This window comes from Aythya marila (genome assembly GCF_965140915.1).
Source record: "Aythya marila genome assembly, chromosome: 10".
Lineage (NCBI taxonomy): Eukaryota > Metazoa > Chordata > Aves > Anseriformes > Anatidae > Aythya > Aythya marila.
The window spans coordinates 17,246,881-17,266,924 of record NC_139051.1 but is presented as its reverse complement, the minus strand read 5'-3'; the positions used below and the strand labels follow the sequence as shown (position 1 = coordinate 17,266,924).

At 39.0% G+C, this 20,044-nt stretch overlaps 1 protein-coding gene across 4 annotated transcripts in view; it reads left to right on the top strand.

Annotated features, from left to right (window-relative positions):
- VGLL4 (vestigial like family member 4) overlaps positions 1-20,044 on the top strand; it is a 90,669-nt gene that overhangs the window by 52,522 nt on the left and 18,103 nt on the right. For 3 of the 4 annotated variants that reach the window (XM_082768618.1, XM_082768617.1, XM_082768616.1), the window contains one exon: positions 13,165-13,354. In XM_082768618.1, coding sequence (XP_082624744.1) covers positions 13,165-13,354 — 190 coding nt within the window. Of the gene's footprint in view, positions 1-13,164; positions 13,355-13,769; positions 13,851-20,044 lie in introns of those variants that run through there. The other variant, XM_082768619.1, reaches the window with a different exon arrangement.

The window sequence follows — 20,044 nt, the reverse complement described above, 5'->3', positions numbered from 1 at the left end:
AAGAAGACTGGTAAATACTACACAAGAGCTGGCCAAGTAAAATAAGACTCTTTAGTTGTTCTGGTTATATTCTTTGGAAAGTAATCTGTTCAGAAGCAGTAGCTTTACAAAAAATACTCTTTAGTATATATATTAAAAAAAAAAAAAAAAAAAAAAGTTGATATAACTATGACACCTCCTTTGTGGTGGTTTTATCCAGAATGCATTAAATGAAGATGGGGTAAGGGAAGTGCTGTGTGATTCATATAGGACAAGTTTGAACTCAGCCAGTTTCTTGGATTTAGTATAAATATTTATGGCATTGAAGGGGATTTTTTTTTAAATATGCTTCCTTGTGCTCCTGATCTTTTAGATGTCCTCCTCAGACATCTGGTGTGCATTGCTGCTTGTTTAACCCCCACCCTTCAGTTTTCATGCTGTGGCATCTCGGAGAGCTATCGCAGTCACTCTGTGGTCGGCGTAAATTAAATCTCATAGAGCCAGCTGGGAGAATGCTGACGTGCACACTTTTCCTGCTGAATACTCTAAAACCAGTGGCTACAGTTAAAGAGGTGAACACTTTGCTCTTGTCTTGCTGTAGGCATCATACCAAGCTATTTACCAAAAGTGTCAAAAATAGGAATTCCAGCATTAGCAGTGATATTTAGAGAATGGTAACTAGTTTCTGTCTTTTAGAAAAAGCTTCTCTTATCTATGTTTTTGTATGTAATTTAGCTTATCAGAAAAGAAAAAAAACAAGTCCTCTCCCTTCAAAAATACTTAAGTCGTCATTTCTAAGACTAACTACTTGGAGGTACAGAATGCTTACTTTAAAAGCTAATTAGTGGAAGTACTGAGAGTTTCTTTGTAGTACAGTAAATTCAACAGTACGCTGTTTGGTTTCAAGTATTTTGTAACGAGTCTGTTTAGAAATAAGTGTGATAACAAACATTTTAATAGTCACTGTGATGTATTGTACTTTTTCTTTTTTTTTAATCCTCTCACAGGAGTCTAATTATTTCAACCTTCAGCTACCCCCACAAAATAGTGTGTTATTTTTATTTACAGAGGGGGAAAAAGGAGTTGTAATTGGTTAAATTCACATAACTCAGGAATAAAGCTGACAGCAACAATCACAGTGCCTTGATTGTAATACTTTGCCATAACCACTAAGTCTTACTTTGATTTCTTAGCAATCAAACAGTGCTTTTGGCTGTTTGAGATGTGCAATACATATATATAATTAATCAACTGACTATAGACTAGATTCTTGCTTTCTGGATAGCAGTCATGGAGGGAACAGGAGATTTTTAGCTAAAATTACTGTGACTGTGGTTCATCTACTGTGGTGTCCTTCTAAACTGAGATGATGAAAGCTGTTTCAGTGAAAGTAGTCAAGACTTTCCAGCTGATGCCAGGAGCGAGTTCTTACAAAGAACTGGGGGATAGAAGCTCACCTCTTCACAAGATGATCTGGTGCAAGAAACTTCTGTTAAATAGCTGAATAACTGTCCAACTGTGGCCATGCAATGCAAGGCTCAGCGAAAGGCAAGCTGATAAACCATTTATGACCTAAAGCAGTACTTCAAAACCTTTTAAATTAATACACTGTCCCGCTGCACCTGAAGTGGCTATTTGGTTTCATTAAAACCCAAACATGTCACAGTGGTATTCAATAGAGTGTATATGGGGTGGAACATCTTTAATATGTGATGGAGGTTAGAGATCTGCAGATGTATATCATGTAAGTAAACAGGGAAGGTTTTATTAGATAATTAACTGAGGAGCGATAATCATACTACTAAACTGGGAGATTTAATTTGTGGATCCTGTGGATAGACTTACAGATGATTTTTTTTGTTACCTTCTTTTGTCAGCCCATCTGCACTTCATTCCCCCATGTCCCCCCCATGTTTTTTCAGGAATAAGTTGTCTTCTGCAGCTTTGAAATAAATAAACAAGGAGCCTGGAGCTAAGTTAATCAAAAGGCAGATTCAATTTAAGATGAGTACCTTTGGCACTGGTCACCAATTCCAACCCTGTGACTGTGAAGATAACTTCAAATATGTGAATATATGTTCATGCCCTGCTTTTCTAGGAGTCCTGGAAAACCAGCCTTCAGTGCCCAGAAATCTGTGAGAAAGGCTGCCCAGTCAGCACGTAATTTCTTGGTAGCAAACACAATCCCTCCCTCCATCTCAGCTTCCCTTGAAGAGAACACGTATTATAAGTGACCCTGCAACTTGGCCCCATAAACTGTCCTCCTCCTCCTTGTGAGATAAACAGGCCAGCTATGATTTAGACTGTGCTCCCATCTATCCCTTAGTGCCACAGGGCTGTCTTCTCTTTTCTCTAGGAATCTGACAAGCTCAGTCACTACGTAGTAGTGCTGACTGTTGGAGTGGCTGGGAGCATGAATTCAGACCCATTTTCCCCTTTGGGAAGCAAATGAAAGAATAACGTTCTCTGGTACCAGGTTTTGGACAACTGAGTCTTCAAGCAGAACAGCAGTTTTCAAGCTCTTGAACTCTGTGGTTACCTAAAATTTTCCTGTGGATCTCTTCATTTTGATTTTTTTTCAATAAATCGCTTATCTTAGTTATGTGTCATGGGCCCAAGACATGTTAAAAACTGCTGTGTCAGAGGAATAAAATTAGTTTTGCCTTTTTCCTTAGTGGAATATTGCCAGGCTTGTTGGCGTTGAAATACGGAGTGACCATAAATCAGCAGAATATTGCTGAGACCGGGCTTTAGCCAGGGATGAGAGGTAACTGACATGCTTATCTTGCCCATCTGGCCAAAGCAGGACAGGTGCTGGAGGTTTGCAGTTGGATCTGCAGCATATATGAGGCCTGCAACTCCAGCAGTTACACGGGGCTTGGGGTGAGGCAGAAAGCCCACAGCCCGGTGTTGTTTCAAGCGAAGCCAGGAAAGCAACCTGGCTGCACCAAACGTTGGCCTCGGCTCTTTTCTTCCAGACCAACGGTGCAACAACCCTTGCTGAGAGCCGATCGGCACGCGATACATGGCTTAGTCACACCTTGCCCAAAATACAAATCTGGTATTCAGAAGCCTCTATTTTGAGGATGAGAAGTCCAATTATCAGACAGGTCAATGGGCCTGGTGCTCTTCTTCCCAGTAGGGATGCCTCTCTGGTAAGATTCTCGCCACTGACTGTGTTGGATGTTACCAGGAAAATATTGATAACTGAAGCACTGAGCTATTAACTCAAGCTTGATTATTGCAGTAAGTGAATTTTTCAATGGCACTTTCAAATCTGTTATCCTCAGGGGTAGTAGTGGTGGGGTTGCTTGTTCTGAAGGGCTGTCCTTTAAGAAAGAATGGTAATATTGGGGATTTTCTTATGTGTGTTCTTTATATCAGCTCTGCTACCCCCAGAGAAATTGTATGATATCCTTTCCATCTCATGAGTCACACTGCTGGCTGGGCTTTTCTAGAAGATGAAGCCTTCACAATTTTTGGTTATTAAAACACTGCATGTGAGCAACATCTGAGGAAATCTATTGCATTATGTCTCAGAAGAAGACAAAGCCAGTGGGTTGAATGTTCTGTATTAATCAACCTTGTAGTGATTATGATGAACTTAAATCTATCCTCTTACAGGCAGAGACACTGGCTGTAGCCCAGCCTACTGAGTGACTACCATCAGTTACAGTAAAGCTCTGTGCACAAGGAATTGGCAAGCTGACACATCCTCCTCTTTTTTTTTCTTTTCTATGTAAATAGCATGATCAGAAGACCTTATCTTTTTTTATCTGAACAGCTCGTGTAGTTTGCTGTTGGGCTCAGAGTGCTTGACTGCTCTACACAGTTGTCATTTCACTCTCCCTTTCCTTCTGTAGAAGGGATTTTGGAGCCCATTTTGAAGGACAAAGGGATTTTGTACCGTACAAAGGATTCTTTGTGGAGATGGCTTGGAATTGTTCTGCCACTGTGGAGTGCAGTCTGCAATATTCTGTCCAGCGTGATTGAAGGAGCTCTGTGTTTCTTAAATGAGTCCATTTCAGACGGGCTGCAGTCATGTAGCAGAAAACCAAAATTGGAATTGAAGTTTTTCCTCTGTTTTTCGTTAGGCCAAAGGTAGTCTTCCTCAAGAAGAGATGCCACCTCAGTTAGGAAGAGATTATCACACTGGTGACCATGAGGGCAGGAGCAGCTCCTAGTCGCGTGTCTGTCCATACACGTGTGATAAAGGCATTTCTCTCCAAACTCCTCCCCTCCAGTCCTGTGGCAGGAGCAGCTTCTGCCATTTGATTGTTTGGCCACATGCCATATGCAAAAAATGCAGTAGTCTGGGCTGCTTCTTTTTTTTTTTTTTCTTTCTTTTTTTTTTTTTTAACCATTCCAAGGTCACTTGTGTGCTACAAATGGGAATCCAGTCTGGGAACTTGGCACTAAGCTTTGCGGGAGTTGCACACAATGCAGGGTTCTAAGCAGTGCCCCTACTTTTCTCCAGATCCTTTCTGGAGGCAGCCACCTGTGCGTATGTGTCTTTTAGTAACATATTCAAAATATGTTTGCTTTTGTGTTTTTGTGTTGAGATTCTTCTCAAGGTCCTTCTACCTTCCAGGCAATTTGCAGAAAAATCAAATAGCAATAAAAGAAACAGTGCTTTGAAGTGCAGTATCAGATATCAAACTTCCTTTGGAAAGCACATTTTTAGTAATGCTCTTGATTGTTTTGCACATGTAGCAAAGGAGAATAATGTGAGAAAAGGTGTTTGGAATATGCTTAAAGTAAACTACAATAAAATCTTGCTGTATATCTAATAATGCTCTCCAATTTCAATAAGTGGATATATAGATATTACATTTGCATAGCTGATTTTGCTTCAAATACTCATGAAAGAAACAATGTATGGTTTATTGGATTTAATGTGGCCATGTTACAGGAAAACATCACAAAATTAATGTCTGAAAAACAGTTGTCATAGAAGATACTGACTGCAAGGGACACCCAGTGCAATAGTCTGGAGTTCAATTTATGTTACAAGATCATATCCCTCTAAGCATTGCTTAAGGAATTTCAAGAAAAGCAAGGTGCATAATCTGTTGAGAAGTCGTATCACATTCTTGCATTCTGGTCTTAGATATATTTAATCATTTTGTCTATTTTAAGTAGGACAGAATGCTGGGAAAACTTAGGTGCGCTATGCCCAAGGAAAACCAGTTAGGCAGAGCCTATGTAGGTATGGCAGTCAAAAATATTCTGAGCAAAATGTGTTGCTTCAGACCTGAGTATCTACATTGCTGTCTTCTTTTCTTAAATGCCATTTCTGTTAGTAAGGTGTGTGAGGGGGGAGGGTCAGCAAATGTTTTCTGCCTGTTTAGGAAGAATTATTCAAATCTGTGTTTTCACAAATGACTTTCCTATTTGTCGCTCTTTGCCACTGTGTGCAAATACATAGTTATGAGGTATTTAGGATGTTGAAATACTGCTTAAGCACCTAACAGTTTTGTTTTTTTTTTTTTTTTGTTTGTTTTTTTTTCCTGTTGTGACCTTGCTGTGACTTTTGAAATTTACTTTTGAAGTAGATGGCAGATCTTGGAGCTTTGATTGTTTCTGCTGAAAGACAGGCTAGTCTTTGATCCGTTCAGCTTTCCTGTCTTTTATGTTACACAGTAAGGCATTTAGCTGAGTGACAAAAGAAAGAACACCTAGGTCTGGAAACTGGCTGTCATATTGGAAAGCAACATTTTCAACGTGTTGATATGTGGTTATATTTCATTCACATTTTCATTGGCTGTTTTACACTAGTCCTTTAATAAAAATACTTTAATGGTGACAAAAATCTGTCAATCAGGCATATTTTAAAATCGGCATATCAGAAATGTGAGAGAACTGTAACAGTTTTTCAAATAGTTTAAAGGAAACTGAATCCTGATGATGTGTTTATTATTTAGGCTTTGTGTAAATAATATAGTGGCACTTTAATTACATATTCTGGACTTACTTTCTACGTTAGGAATTACTGTACCCATCAACATGGCCTTTGTTTTTCACTTTCTCAAGTGCACGTGCCCCAGTAAGCCTTCCCGTGAGGCCACAAGTGAAAGTGCCTGTGTCCTACCTTGAGCCACCAAGGGTGGAGGACAGTCACCTCCCCTTGTGGGTCTGGCCCAGAGGGACTGACCTGGGATCATAAGAGATTAAAACTGCAGGAAGGAGAAAGTACTGAGCACTGAAGAAATTTCACTGTTTCTGTACATGAGTATGTGTTGGGATTCACCACAACTTCTAGCACTTAGGATGCAGTACGTTTTGCCAGGGATTCAATGGATCATGTGTCTTTCTGCTGACCAGTAAATACTAATCTCATGATCTTAACACAAATACAGAAGATGAAATGCACAGCTTGCTGCAGAAAATGCAAGTGATGCTTGTCCCTTTGTCTTCAGTTCTCTTCTATCTCCTACCTTGTTCTTGTTGCATACCTGGGGCTGTGCTGCTGAGCAGGGCTAGGCGGCCCGTGTTCAGGGCCGTGCTAAGGCAGGTGTGCCTTTCTGTGCCCACTCTTACTTGGTGGCTCTACTTAGCACAGTGGCTCACCTTTCTTTTTTGTGTTCCTTTGTAATGCATCAAGCAAACATAAAAATTGTAACTTGTGTTAACTTTTAGTCCCTCGTAATTGACTTCAAATGTTTGATACAGGAGAGCTGGCAAAAAGGTCAAGAAAGGAGTGTTCTTTGGGATCAACCTTGTTTTCTGAGCCAAAAAAAATAATCAGTCAACCGAGGGAAATCTTTTTGTGATACTGATGGTAACAAGTATTGTGGACATTATTGGGACTAGTTATTTGGAGATTAGTGTAAATTAGCATTGATTGCATTTCAATCTTGTCTGCCAGATAACTGGTGTCTTTTTTAGCCATAGTTGACACGAATGCAGGCACTTTAAACAGAAGACAGGACAATTGTTTAGACTGCTAGCTCAGAGAGGTGTTGCAAGAGTTAGCTAGGTGGGCTGTTATCTTCAAGGGAGATTTTCAGAAATCTCAGGTAGTCTCATGCTCTATAATTAGACCTAACCCTGAGTTCATTGTTGTGTTGGATCTCAACACAGCCCCACAGTCACAATTGTTGAGGTGTGAAAATTGAAATTTGACAGAGGAAATAAGCGTACTTGGGGATTAGTGTTATGACATCAGGGAGCTCTGCCAGACTGGAGCGTTAGAATTTGCTCCAGCCTGCCTTCCTTATGGCATATCTGCCACCCTTCTCTTTTCCATACTGTCAACCTCATGCCTATTTACCGAGATATATCTTTATAGTTATTATTATTCTTATTTTACTCACAACCAAAAGTGTATTAAAAGGAGGCTCTTACAGTAGGTACCTGGTTAGCATGAAAAGAATTTTTTTCAGCCTTAGTCTGAGTGGCCAGCAGAGACTTTTTACTTCTCTTATGCTTATGAATTAATTCGTAGAATTGAATCACCTATCCATATAAGTCTATTTATATACAGAGAGTATGTGCTATTTTTGTACAGCTGTGCTGTTACAGTCTCATGAGACAGAATATAAGATGATGTAGTCAGTTTTTCATAGTACATTTGAAGGAGCAGTTACAGTTAGGTTTGGGGAGTCCATTTTTCCATTCTATTACGATTTAGTGTTTTGTATACAATTCAGCATTTTCAAGGCCAATTAAGTTGAAATTTACTTTAGCCTGTGCTACTTAGCAATGATGAACAAAGATGCGGATCCTCAAGCAACCATGCCTGTGCTTTGTAAGTGCTTTCATAGCACCTAAATTCTGACTCCTTACATTGTGCAGTCTTTTGGACAAGAGAGAAGGAAAAACTGGGTGGAGGTGATTGAATGCAGAGGTCACTATTTTATGTTCTTGCTTGCAATGTCAAGCATAACGTGTCCCTCACTGGCAAGCACGGTCAGATGGAGGAGCCAGAATAGAACAGTCAGTTTAATCACTGTATTTTGTTTTTGGCCATGGGTTTTCTGGCATACACATCTCTGCACAGTGGTAGCCAGAGCGTGGTTCCAGGAGTAATAAGTGCCTTTCATATGTTTTGTAAGCTGATGAGAGCAGGCTTTTACCAATTTTTCTGTAAATGTGTATGTGATTTTTTTGGTTTCCTAAATTAGCTTTTTGTCATCTTGCAAGAAAGTCTGTTAAAATGTGTGTCAAATATGTGCATTAGTGAGGTTGCTGCTGAAAGAAGTCTATCAAGTGTAACAAAAAAATATTTTTCCAAGATCTGGTTTCATAGCAAGTGTTTTACGATTAGGCTGTTCTCATTAATACTTAATTCTTTGTTTTTCCTGTAGTTTGCTGGTTTATTATGCTCTCCAGGTAGGCCTGGTTTTATATACTTCAAAGCAAATACAAGCTACTGTGACTTGTTTACAGCATTTGGCAGAGTATTTCTCATAATCAATTCTTCCTTAAGCTAAATCATACCTTTTATCAAAACTGCAATCCAGAAATAATGTAGTGATACAACATCATATTTTTACTACTTTTGTTTGCATAGGGTTAGAGAAATGTTCTGCAGTTATAAAAGTAATATTATTTGTGGCTGCTTCTTAGGGTATCTTTTATCATGAAACAAAGATTTACCGCTGAGGAGTCCGAAAGGATTAATTAATTTGCTTTGGTCATGCAAGTGAAGTAAATCTGCCTTAAGTTACAGTCTTGTAAGACAACAACCTAAATATTTCACGCATACTTAATTTCTGGGGAATTTCACAATTTCAAAGATATCGCTCCTTTTACAATGTATAATATGCTGGGATAATGCCTAACCTAGGCAGTTGACAAAATCAGCCTATTAATTCAGTGGTACTACATTGTGATTCTTAGTGGTTTTGATAACTTAGTGAATTGAGTAATCTGCAGTGACTTCCCTGCTTGATATCTGGTATCTCAAATCAAGTGATTTTTGTTCATGAATTGAAAATTTAATGTCATTTTTCTCAATTCATGTTGGCACAGACTGACTTCTGTATTTGAAATAATGGAAGAAGATATGCAATAGTTCATGAATTCGTTTGAGTTTATTTACAATTTAATCTCATCGTGATTGTAGGAGTGGAAGATGAAACAAGTTTCATTATATAGTACCCTTTTCACATATATATATAGCTTTTGTGAATGTCCTGGCCTTTCAGAAGAAATATTTCATACATCCTGATGCTAAATTTTGGTCTTGGACCAGTAAAGAAAACTGCCCTTGAAGATCTTCATGTACTATTGAATCCTGGGAATGTCTGGCTTTAAGAACATGAGGTAACTCCTTTTACTAATGAGAGTTTGTCTGCATGAAGATATTGGAAAAAGTAATTAAAAGTGTAATGCGTGTTAATTAAAGTCTTTTAAACACTCATGCCTATGATTTTATTAATTAGTAGAGTGGCCTGAGGTCATGGTAATTCAGTCCAAGTTCTTAAAGGTAGAGACCCTGCTGATACACACAACTCATGGCTTTTTTGCAAAGTTAGTGAGTCAGGAACTTACTCTTGGGACAAATTTGTTTGTCAGATCCTAAGTAAAATGGCCAAGGGTAGTGCTTGGATTTTCTTTTTTTTTTTTTTTTTTTTTTTTCCCTTCTGTTTCAAGGTCTGTATCACGTCAATCTTCAGCTGGAAAGATGAAGCCTTTCATTTCTGGATTGTAACTAATGCTCAGATTTTATGGATGAATGGTAGCCAGCAGGAGAGAGGAAACTGGGAGGGGGAATAGGATATGGTAGCCATTTCTTCGTGCAGAGCTGCTAGGTCAGAGAGGAAGGAAGCTAGCTGCCAAAATAGTGTATTTTTTTTCCCCACTCTTTGGTAACTCCTGGAGTTCTCAGACATACTTCAAGACTTCTCTGGTGTCTTGCTGTCAAATCCACACTTGTGAAAACATGACTTTTGCTGTTGTGATGTTTGTATTGCATGGATGTTTCAGTAGGGACGCAGATACTGCTGACTGAACTACAAGAGAAACACAAATAATGTTAAAGATTCAGCTGTCCTGGTGGTGTTTATGTCTGAAAAGAGACATGCTGTTTTTACAGTCATTTAGTTTGCTTGTGTTGGTTTGAATCACTTTCAGTTTAGGCTCCTAAGTGGTTAAAATAAAGAACATTCTTGCTGACTGCATGAACTTCTGTCAAGTGAGTGTGCTACTGCAGTACTGGGATATAGGCAGACACGACGTCACGTTGTTATCTGGGTTTTGCTTGTTTGTGTTTTATCATGTTGCCTAACTTTAAGAAAAAAAGAGAGACTGGTATGAACAGTTGTACACAGAAGTATCTGAAAGCAGCAGATCTAGAGTGCCTTACACCAGCTGCTTACTGAAACAAAGCAAGTATTATGAGAGGCACAATAAATGTGTTTGCTATCTATGCTTTTGGTTGCAGTGCAGACACAACCCTTCACAATAATGAATTTTGAAGACTGGAGTTTAGACTTGGGGAATTTTATAAAACACAGTTGTTTTATCAGAGTGTTGTTTTGCCAGTTGTATGATGTGAGTCTGGTTACCATGGAGTGTGGTCAGCTGGGGGAGACAAATCCAGTCAGAAAAGCAGCATTTTGTGTCACAGACTCTGCTGTGGTTTCTCCCTCTCTGGTTTAAATTCAAGTTTGGGAAAGTAGTGGGGGAAGAAGTCGTCTTTTATTTAAATATAAAGCAGTTCTAGCCCTAATCAAAATTACAGGCCACAGGAGAACTCCCAGTGCAGTACAAATGCAGTATATTTGTGTGTGATATACCCCCATGTGCAATGTAGAGATATTTTCCCTCTGGATCTCACCCAGTTATCTGGACTCTTGTGTTTGGTGGTGTTCCCTGCTTGCCTTGTGCCTCAGGGTGGGCTGCATAAAGTGCTCAACACCAACCCCTTGGGTCTGCTGAGGAAGAGCTGCACAGCTCTGGCCGCTCCTGGAAGAGGCAGAGGTGATCAGAGCTCCTCCTGCCCTCCGCTGCTCGCTGCCCCCTGGCCTCGTTAAGCTGAAGCTCCGTTCATTTGAAGAATTCTATGTCTTAGAAAATTTTGTCTTTTTTGTAAACCCCAGAGTCAGCCTTACGTGGCATTTAGGATGGCTGCGTTCTTGCCGGGAGCAGCCTAGGAGGTCAGTAGGAAATAGGTGCCAACCTGAAATTTGCGACTTCTCTACTGGAATTCTGTGTTCAAGTCCTCAGAAGTGATCTGGGACACTGCAGAGAGAGTGACTGTATATGGGCGGGATGAAAGCATCACAAACCTTAATTGATAGAAGTTTTATCTTTTGACATGGGTATTAACTTTCTTATCAAGGAGAGAGTTGAGAGCGATTCCTTGATTTCACCGAGACAAATTGGTATGATGCGGTTTACTTCTGAAGTTGAATAAGTTTGTGTCACAATATGATCACTATCTAGGCAAAATGTAAAGGCTGAAGAAAAAAAATACAGAAATTGTATTGATAGGAAGATTATTTCAAACGAGGGGTCTTTTTGATAAAAGCTTCTCTTGAGATAGGTCAGTGCTTGGGGAGTGTGGGGGTCTTCCCAACTAACCCTTCAGTTGTTTCAAACAGAAGGGGTCTGGATGCCTGTCTGAGAGCATCTGCACTAGGGCACAGTTTTTACTATTTAGAGCTGAGATGGAAAGTTCCAATTTAGGTCTGGTGCCAGAGTCTTTAATAGAAATCATGACTTGTGGTGTATTATAGGTCAGTGTATATTTGCTAGTTTATATTATGCTGACTAAATTGGCAAAATGCTTATTTTTACTGGTAAACATTCAGGAGGTTTTCTCCTCACTCGTTCTTTTTCCAACAAAATAGTATTTGTTGTGTGTGGAATTAGGTCAACGTTTTATAAATCGTCTGCTTCAGTGATGATGTGAAAATGTGTGGTGGCATACAAAGGTTTCTATTCTCAGGTACCTCAGGACTGTAGATGAAGTTAACTTTATCCTAATTTTAGTTTTGGAAATTATGGCCATGTAAAAAACAAAATGCTTCTGGCAGCATAGGAAAAATACAAATTTTAAACTCTAGCAAAAGTAGCTGTTTCAGGGATATTACCAGAATAGGGAACGCTGTTCAGTTTAATTCATCTTCAAGCCCCCCTTCAGAGCCCCCAAACTTTTTTCTTTTTTTTTTTCTTTTTTTTTTTTTTTCTTTTTTTAAACATTTCTACATCCCTATGAGGTCTAAATATGACCTGTGGCTGTAAGGATGTGAGTTCCAGTAAAGTCCATAACTGTTGATGAAATGCAGCACTGTGCTTCAGGCTACACATTTAGTGAGACATTTAATTGAAATGGGAAAAATACTATGGTCACATTTAATGCATGCTTAGTAACATTATGTGGACGTGTTTATACGCAAGCTAATTGTATCATTTCTGGAATTATTTATATGTAACTCCCACATGCTGTGAATGGCATTTTCTGATTAGTGTTATCAGAAAATATATAAAATTTATAAACTACTGAGTACTCTAACACCAGTCTGCCCGGTGGAAAAACAGCTTTCTTAGAATTGAAATGTTACGATTCTTCTGCTGAAAAAGTGTGCTCATCTGTATATTGCACCAAACATAGTTTAAAAGTATGGAGAAGGACGTTTAAGGACAAATTTACACTTGCATCAGCAAGTTCCATTTTCCCCCCTAATTTTTACCTTGCATAGTTATATACCAGAGAAGCTTGTTTTGGACAGCTTTTTATAAAAAGAATAATTTGAGAATTTGAACGCTTATTCAGTTTTAGATCTTGCATATTTGGCATAAATGTGAACTGTAGTCCTGGAATTTATACCACAACCATAAGAAAAGGAACAAAGCGCATTTCATTGCAAATAGTCGTGCTTTGCAGAATGAGGTAATGAAAGTTCAATGTTGGAATGGCAGCTTGTAAGAAGGAATGCTTCTGAATAAAAATACTGTTAGAAAGATGTGTTAGCTTAGCCTTTCAGATTATCTGGGGGTGAGCTGAACCCTCTTATATTACCTTTTTTCAACGGTTGCTTTGTTCCAGTATGAAGCACTAATGTATGGCTTATGATGCCTTGCTTCTCCTGCAACCATGTCTCAAATATGACTGTGCACAGCTGACATCTGTTTGGGAAATTTTTATACAATAATGTTTTTTTAAAAAAAAAAACCCTACTATTTTACTTGTTTTCCCTGTTGTGTTCATCCTCACTTGTCTTCTTCCTGTAGGTGAAGCAGCTCTAAGAGGTGAGCCCAGAATGCAGTCTCTTCCAGTATCCTCTGCTCTAACCAACCATCGAACAGGCCCTCCTCCTATCAGCCCCAGCAAGAGAAAGCTCAGCATGGACCAAGGGGATGAGGAGCTAGACTGTGAAAATGAACATGTTTCTAAAATGAGTCGAATGTTCAATCCACATCTGTAAGTGTCTTGCTTTTATTTCCTCTGGTTCACAGAATCTAATGCTATCCTCTTAATCTCTGTGCATGCTAAACTTTGTGCTAGATTTTTCCTTTGTTCCAGATTGTACGGAAAATCTGCACAAAGGCTGTTGTGATTAGATGGGTGATGACTCGTTTTGTTTTGTTTGCATACAACAGAAAGAAACAGGAATTAGTTTAATGTAACTATTTGTAACAAAACAGAAGTTCTCACCTTGAATTTTTAAAGCATTGTTCATTTGTTCTTTGTAATCTGCTCGTTTCACTTCCCCAGATTCTGAGCAGTCTGTACTCTGGGGGTGGGGAAGCAGGAGGAGGAGAAACAGAAGTGGTTTGCATTTTTCAGAGGCCAGGAGATTGTGAGCCAGCTGCTCTGTAGTCTGCCTTGACAACTGGGCAAGCTGCAGTTGTTGCTAAACATTACTTGCGTGATTGCGCTCCAGCTCTGACAGTTGGATGTGGAATGTTTCATACAGGTAAGGTGTTGATGAGTTAGGTGCATGTGTTGGGTAATCATCAAATGCCATTCTTGCTGTGTGCTCATTCCTGGGAATGCAGGTCTGGTTGGCATGAAGTACAGGCTTAAAAAATTCCTTTCATTCTTGACTGGAGGAAGTGATCAGAGCAGTTCAGCAGTCCAGGGCAGCCTGATAGCTGAGCACTGTTCCCTGCTGCCTCAGCTCGTACAGCCTCTGCATTCCTTACATTCCACTCTGCTGTGGACTGTTGTGTTCAGTCATAAGATGCGGACAGAGGTATTTATCCTCAAATAAATCACCATAGTGTTAGTCAGAGGCTGGGCCTGTAGTCTGCAGTCTTGGAATTTGTTACAAATCAGGAATCCAGCACTGAAGTAATGCAAAACAATAAAAGCTCACAAGCAGGGAGAGACTTCTCATTTACAAGATACCTTCTTCTCTCTCCTAAAAAACTTAACTATTTATAGTCTTTTCTTGGCACTGAAAATGGTGGTACTGGAAAGAACCATATGCTCTATTTCTGTGGCATACATACATGACAGAATTGAAGAATTTTATGGCATTTTTGAATTACTATGTAACTTGGTGGGAAAAGATGTGATTTATAAAAATTCATATGCTGGTGATGAAATAAAACACAGCTGGCAGTTACATACATTATAACACTTTATACAGTGGAGGCCATAAAAATAATGAAGTCTGAACCAACAGACTCGTGTGCAAGCATAGTTCTAAACTAAAAGATGCAGGCAGTTATTTCACGTGATCCCTTAGACATATTTTAAAGCTGCATACTCTTTTCCAGTGTGGTGCATTTTTACTCAATAGATTATTTCATATATGAAATGTTTGTCTTCTGATAATAAAAGGCAGTGGTGGTCTGCCTAGTATTCGTGTGATGAGTCTTAATCTATTTCAATTAAACCTTCAACTGCATAGGAACCACAATCTATCATGGCATACACAGGCCATCTTTTTTTCCACCGTATTTTATAAGTTCAATTTGGCTGCAGCTCTTTCAACTGAGTATTACAAAATCTTGAGCTTTTACAGTATATCTGAAATTGCTGAATATTTTTCAGAAAAGATTGCAAATGTTCTCTGAATTTTACTGCTGTTTCCCTAACACCACCACCAATAAAGTTGTCTTTTTTTTTTTTTTTTCTTCCATTCTGGTTTAACTATAGAAGTGAATTATTCAAACTTTGTGGAACTTTCCCAAAAATTCTGGAGATGGGAAGTGTGTTGTAGAAGCTTGATTTGCTTGCACTAACCAAAAGTTAATTTGGAGAAAGAAAGAATTATTTCACGGAGCAAAAATAATGGTGGTCCAATTGTAGTGACTTCGAGCTTCTAAAGTTCAGTTTTGATAACGTTCAATTTAGAAAAGCAAATCCATAAGAGATGCCCTTATCACTTATATAGTGTAATCTGGAGACTAGATGGCACAGTATCTTTGGTGGCAACAAATGCATTTTTGTGACTTGCAGTCACAAAGATGAGGTTTAGCGTCTGTATTTTGAGCTTTTCAGCGTGAAGTCTCCTGAATGCACAGGAGGAAGGAGTTGGTGACACAAACCCTGTTTGTGGGCACAGCAGCCTCACCCAATATCAGGGCTGCAGGCTGCGCATCTTTGCCACATAGTGCTGTTTGAATCCTTACTCCTTTAGCTGAATGTCTTCAGTTATTCTAACTGTCCAGAATGGACAGATCTTTTTCATCTGGAAGGCAGTGCTTGGAAGCCAAAGTCTTTAAAACCACAAGCATCTCTTGTTCAGACATCTGGGTCTTTGTGATCATCTTGGTGGAACTGTGAAGCAGTTGAATATTCATCCTCTTAACACCAGCATATTGTGGGTGGAAATGTAATTAAATAGGACAAGAACTGTGTGCTGTGGTTCATTATAGATGGCAGAATGTTAGCAATTTGATGTTAACTCTTAGGTACCGGTATCCTAGCATCTCAGTCACTGTGCATCAGTGGGAATGAATCCATTTACATGCTTTGGTTATTAAACAATTCCAACCTTTTGTTCTGAAATTTAAAGCTTTGAGATATTCCCTGCTCAGGTATAACTGCCTTATGTATTTTCTTTGATTAGGTTCTTTCAGAGTTGTACCCGGGTTTACTTTTGTTGTGGAAAAACACAACTTCTGGAGTAGGGCAAATCACATGCCCTGGCAAACTTCTTATGTTTCTAAACTATGTAACGTAACTCCTGTGCACAAAACAAATTTATCAAAGTCTCAGTTTTTCAGAGGAGATAATTTTTGGCTTTAGGATATCAAAATACACTCAAGACCTTGCAAGACTAATTTTTAAAAGTCTATACTTTGTGGCTGTGTATTGGACTGTATTTATACAGCTTTTGTATTTTTGTGGTTGTAGAGATTACACCCATTAACTCCTCACTTGGGAAAAATGAATGCTCCTACCTCAAAATAAAACCCAGGCACTGTAATATGAAATTCCTTTATTTGCATTGCATGCTTTCTTGTCTCTCAAATGCTTTTTTTTTTAAATGCACTCAGTAAAGTATAATCCCGCTGAACTAAAATGTGCTTTGTACCGTACTTTATTTTCTGCTGCTTTGTAAAGGAGAGGCGAGTTTATTTAATCCCCAAGTTGGAACATGCCTCTGTTTTTGTATGACCTCACTAAATTCACCTTGATTTACAGAAGAGTAATTAGGAACTTGATTTATGTAAGAATTACAAGTATGGGTAAAGTGGCTGGAGCTATACCAGTCCTCCCTAACAGATGAAGCTTCTTTGTTACATTTCCAAGGTGTATTTAGCATTTCATGGCAAGCCCTGTGTAAAATTAACCATATCTGGGCTTTGTGATGTAAGTGGAGCGCGAGTGAAGCGTGTTGTACCTTTAAGTGAAGGTCTCAGGCCTGACCTATGTTATGTGGGTTTCTTGTTTGTCAGGCTGGAGGCATTTTCTCATTTTCACAGTTCAGCTGAAAACAAAGGCCTCCTTATCCTTGCAGGGAGCTCTGAGAGCTGACATCAGCCTTTTCCCAGCAGGCATCATCTCTGCCTTAAGAGTCCTCGCAGGGAGCTGAGGGCTGATAAGTTTCTGCTCATGGCACTTTGTTTGCCAAGGAGCAAATAACACCAGTAAATGCCAAGAGCACAAAAATCTTTTCTTTTCTTTTCTTTTCTTTTCTTTTCTTTTCTTTTCTTTTCTTTTCTTTTCTTTTCTTTTCTTTTCTTTTCTTTTCTTTTCTTTTCTTTTCTTTTCTTTTCTTTTCTTTTCTTTTCTTTTCTTTTTTCTTTTTTCGTTTCTTTTCTTCATTTGACTTTTTCTTTTCTCTCATTTTTTTTCTTCTTTCTTTCTTTTTTAAAAGAAATGACACCAAGCTGTTTTTGCTTCTCTGGCTTTTACTAGGAACTAGAAATTAGTAACTTAACTGCATTTGGACAAGGGACAGTTATGGGTAATAGTTTATAGCTTTGGTGTGGCAATTTTAAAATAGTTTGTATGCTAGCAAATTGTGGTTTCAAATCAGTGTATTTACAGTTGAAATGAATTTGTCACAGACATCTTCAAAAGCATTCGGATTTTGTGTCACTGGTGAAATTGTAAAACTGGCCATTTGAATGTGTTTTGGAAGAATACTAGTATTTTTGTTCTTTGCTTGTACAGCACGTTGTGCTGAATGTTAGCATTTTTGGTTTGGGGCTGTGTACAGTACATACAGTACTATGAATGAAATATTTCTCTTGATCGGTTGGTCTCAACTGCTATTTGGCATGGTGGCATAGGATCACAATATTAATTTCTATATGAAAATTACCATTACAAAATTTTGCAGCCATTAAATTAGAAGGCAAAGGCAGCGCCAGGGGAGGCCTGGGAAGGGGTTCTTCAACACGGGGTGGCAGGCGCTGGCACAGGCTGCTGGGGAGGTGGCCAACAGATGCCCCAGGCCTGGTGGCGCTCGAGGCATTTGGTGATGCCCTCAGTGATAACCTCAACTTCTGGTTAGCTCTGCAGTGGCCAGGCGGTTGGACTCAATGATCTTTGAAGGTCCCTTCTGACTGAACTGCTCTGTTCTATTCTAAAAGAAAGGTCTACACATGAATAATTTATTTTAATGTGTATCGCTTAAGATAATGTTTAGTTTTAGACCTAGCCAAACAGACCCAGACACTTCTGTTTCAAATTATAGGTTGTGTCTTCACTTTTGTTACAGTAAAGAACCATGGCAAATCTGATTCATAAAGCCAGGATAATTTCCTGGAGTTTGGAAGCTGCCATGGTGTATCATGAGTTTCTTACCATGAATATCCAATGGATTATACTATAATATAACACTATAGCAGAAATTACCTTGGTGCCATTTTTATTTTTTTTAAATCTGTCTTAAGCTGTCCTAGAAGTTACCTGGATTTGCAAATCACAGAAAAATTCAGGTTAGGCCTCAGGAAATCATTTCATCCAGCCTCCTGCTTGAAGCAGGCTCAGCTGTATTCTCTCCAAGCATGTAGTAGCTCAAGGCAAGGAATTTTGTGTAAGATCTGAAGTACTTAATAAACAATATTCCTTTTAATAGGAGGACCCCATTACTTTCCTCCACACTGTTTTCTGAGCTGGGCTGAGAATGCATGGTTGAAATGCTCTGCAGAAAATCAGGTCCCTGTGGTGGAAGTGGCTGGCTTCAGCTCCAAGCAGGGCTTGAAAAGATTTAGAACTGGGTTGCAGACGTACTGTGGCAGTTTTCAGAAATGGTCTTTGCTGCTAACTACCCCTTTTTGTTTCCAAAATTCATGGGATATTAAGAAGTATGTTTACACTGTCATTTTATTGTGACAAATTGGAATTAGGAAAACAAAACAAAACAACTCAGAACACCCAATGTCTCTCATTTGCTTGCAGGCATCTTCACTCACTTCTTCTGGCATGAACATATATGCCTTTGAAGTATTTTAGGGATTAACCTGGTGTTTTAAAAGAGATTCTGCTGAACTTGAAATTCTCTGTATTTCTAGTGGAACTGGTACAATGTGGCTGTTGTTGATTACAGTGGTCAAAGGATTACATAGCAGGTTTCAAGTTGCTTTTCCAAGTTTTTTCTTTTGTCTTTTTTTGTCCTTTCTCCAATGCATTCTTTGAATGATGGACCAAACCAAAATCAACTGGATGTATTTTCCTAATTATTAATGGAGATCACTCACTACACAAAGTTATTCTTTTCAACAAATATAGATTAAATTGAACCTTCATGGACTGACTTAAAATAGCTAATGTGTCTGAGTTAATATTTAACGCTGAGTTTTGCAGAAGTTCTTTACCAAGGGGGCATTTCAGAAAATATTCAAGTCCCTTTCAGTTCAGGAGCCCGTAGCCAAACACAGTGAAAGGCTGGGTATGGATGGTTTCAGGGTTAAAAATTGATTGAGAGCCTATCAGTTGTGCACAGAAAGATCTGATCTGTCAAAATTTTGAGCAATTTTTACGTACTTGGAGAGAAGAAAACAAACAAAACCAAAATAAAACAGGCAGGATTAGTTTAGGTCTCTCCACTTTTCATGTGTCTCCCATTGCAAATGGAAAGGTTTTGTTAGCTAGTTCCAGAACCCTACTTCTGTATAATGTTTTCCACGTTAACTTTCCTTCTTTTTGTAAAGTAGCATGAAGCTTCCATAGGCGTTTGTACGTTGGGTTTCCAGGCTGCCCTGTGAGGTGAAGAGCTGTGTCCTCGTCTCAGAGGCACCAGTGCAGGGCCCAACCCGCTCACCGGAGCAGCAGGGCAGGCTGTGTGTGCGGGAACCCAGCACGAATCCCTCGAGCCCTGCTCTTGGTTTCTTATCCCAAGGGGCCGTTTTTTGTTTTCATTAATGGGAAATTTTACATCGCAGAAGTTATGTATCTACACCGGGGTGAAATTCAACACCGGGCCAAAAGCCTGATATCTAGCGAGAGGCAAGAGAAGAACCAGTAACATTTACAAACATATTCTAGATGTATATCATAACCATATGGAAACAAAGGTTTAATCTCACATTTTTATTTAACCATTTTCCCAGATGTTTCCTGCAGTTTGACAGATGTACCATTTACTAGAAAGTTGCGCTCTGGAGAATTAGAGTGTTATGGACACGGTTGCTATAGACAATGACTCGGGAAGGGGAAGAATCGGAATAAAACGCTACATTAATTTCTACTCGAAGAAGGACG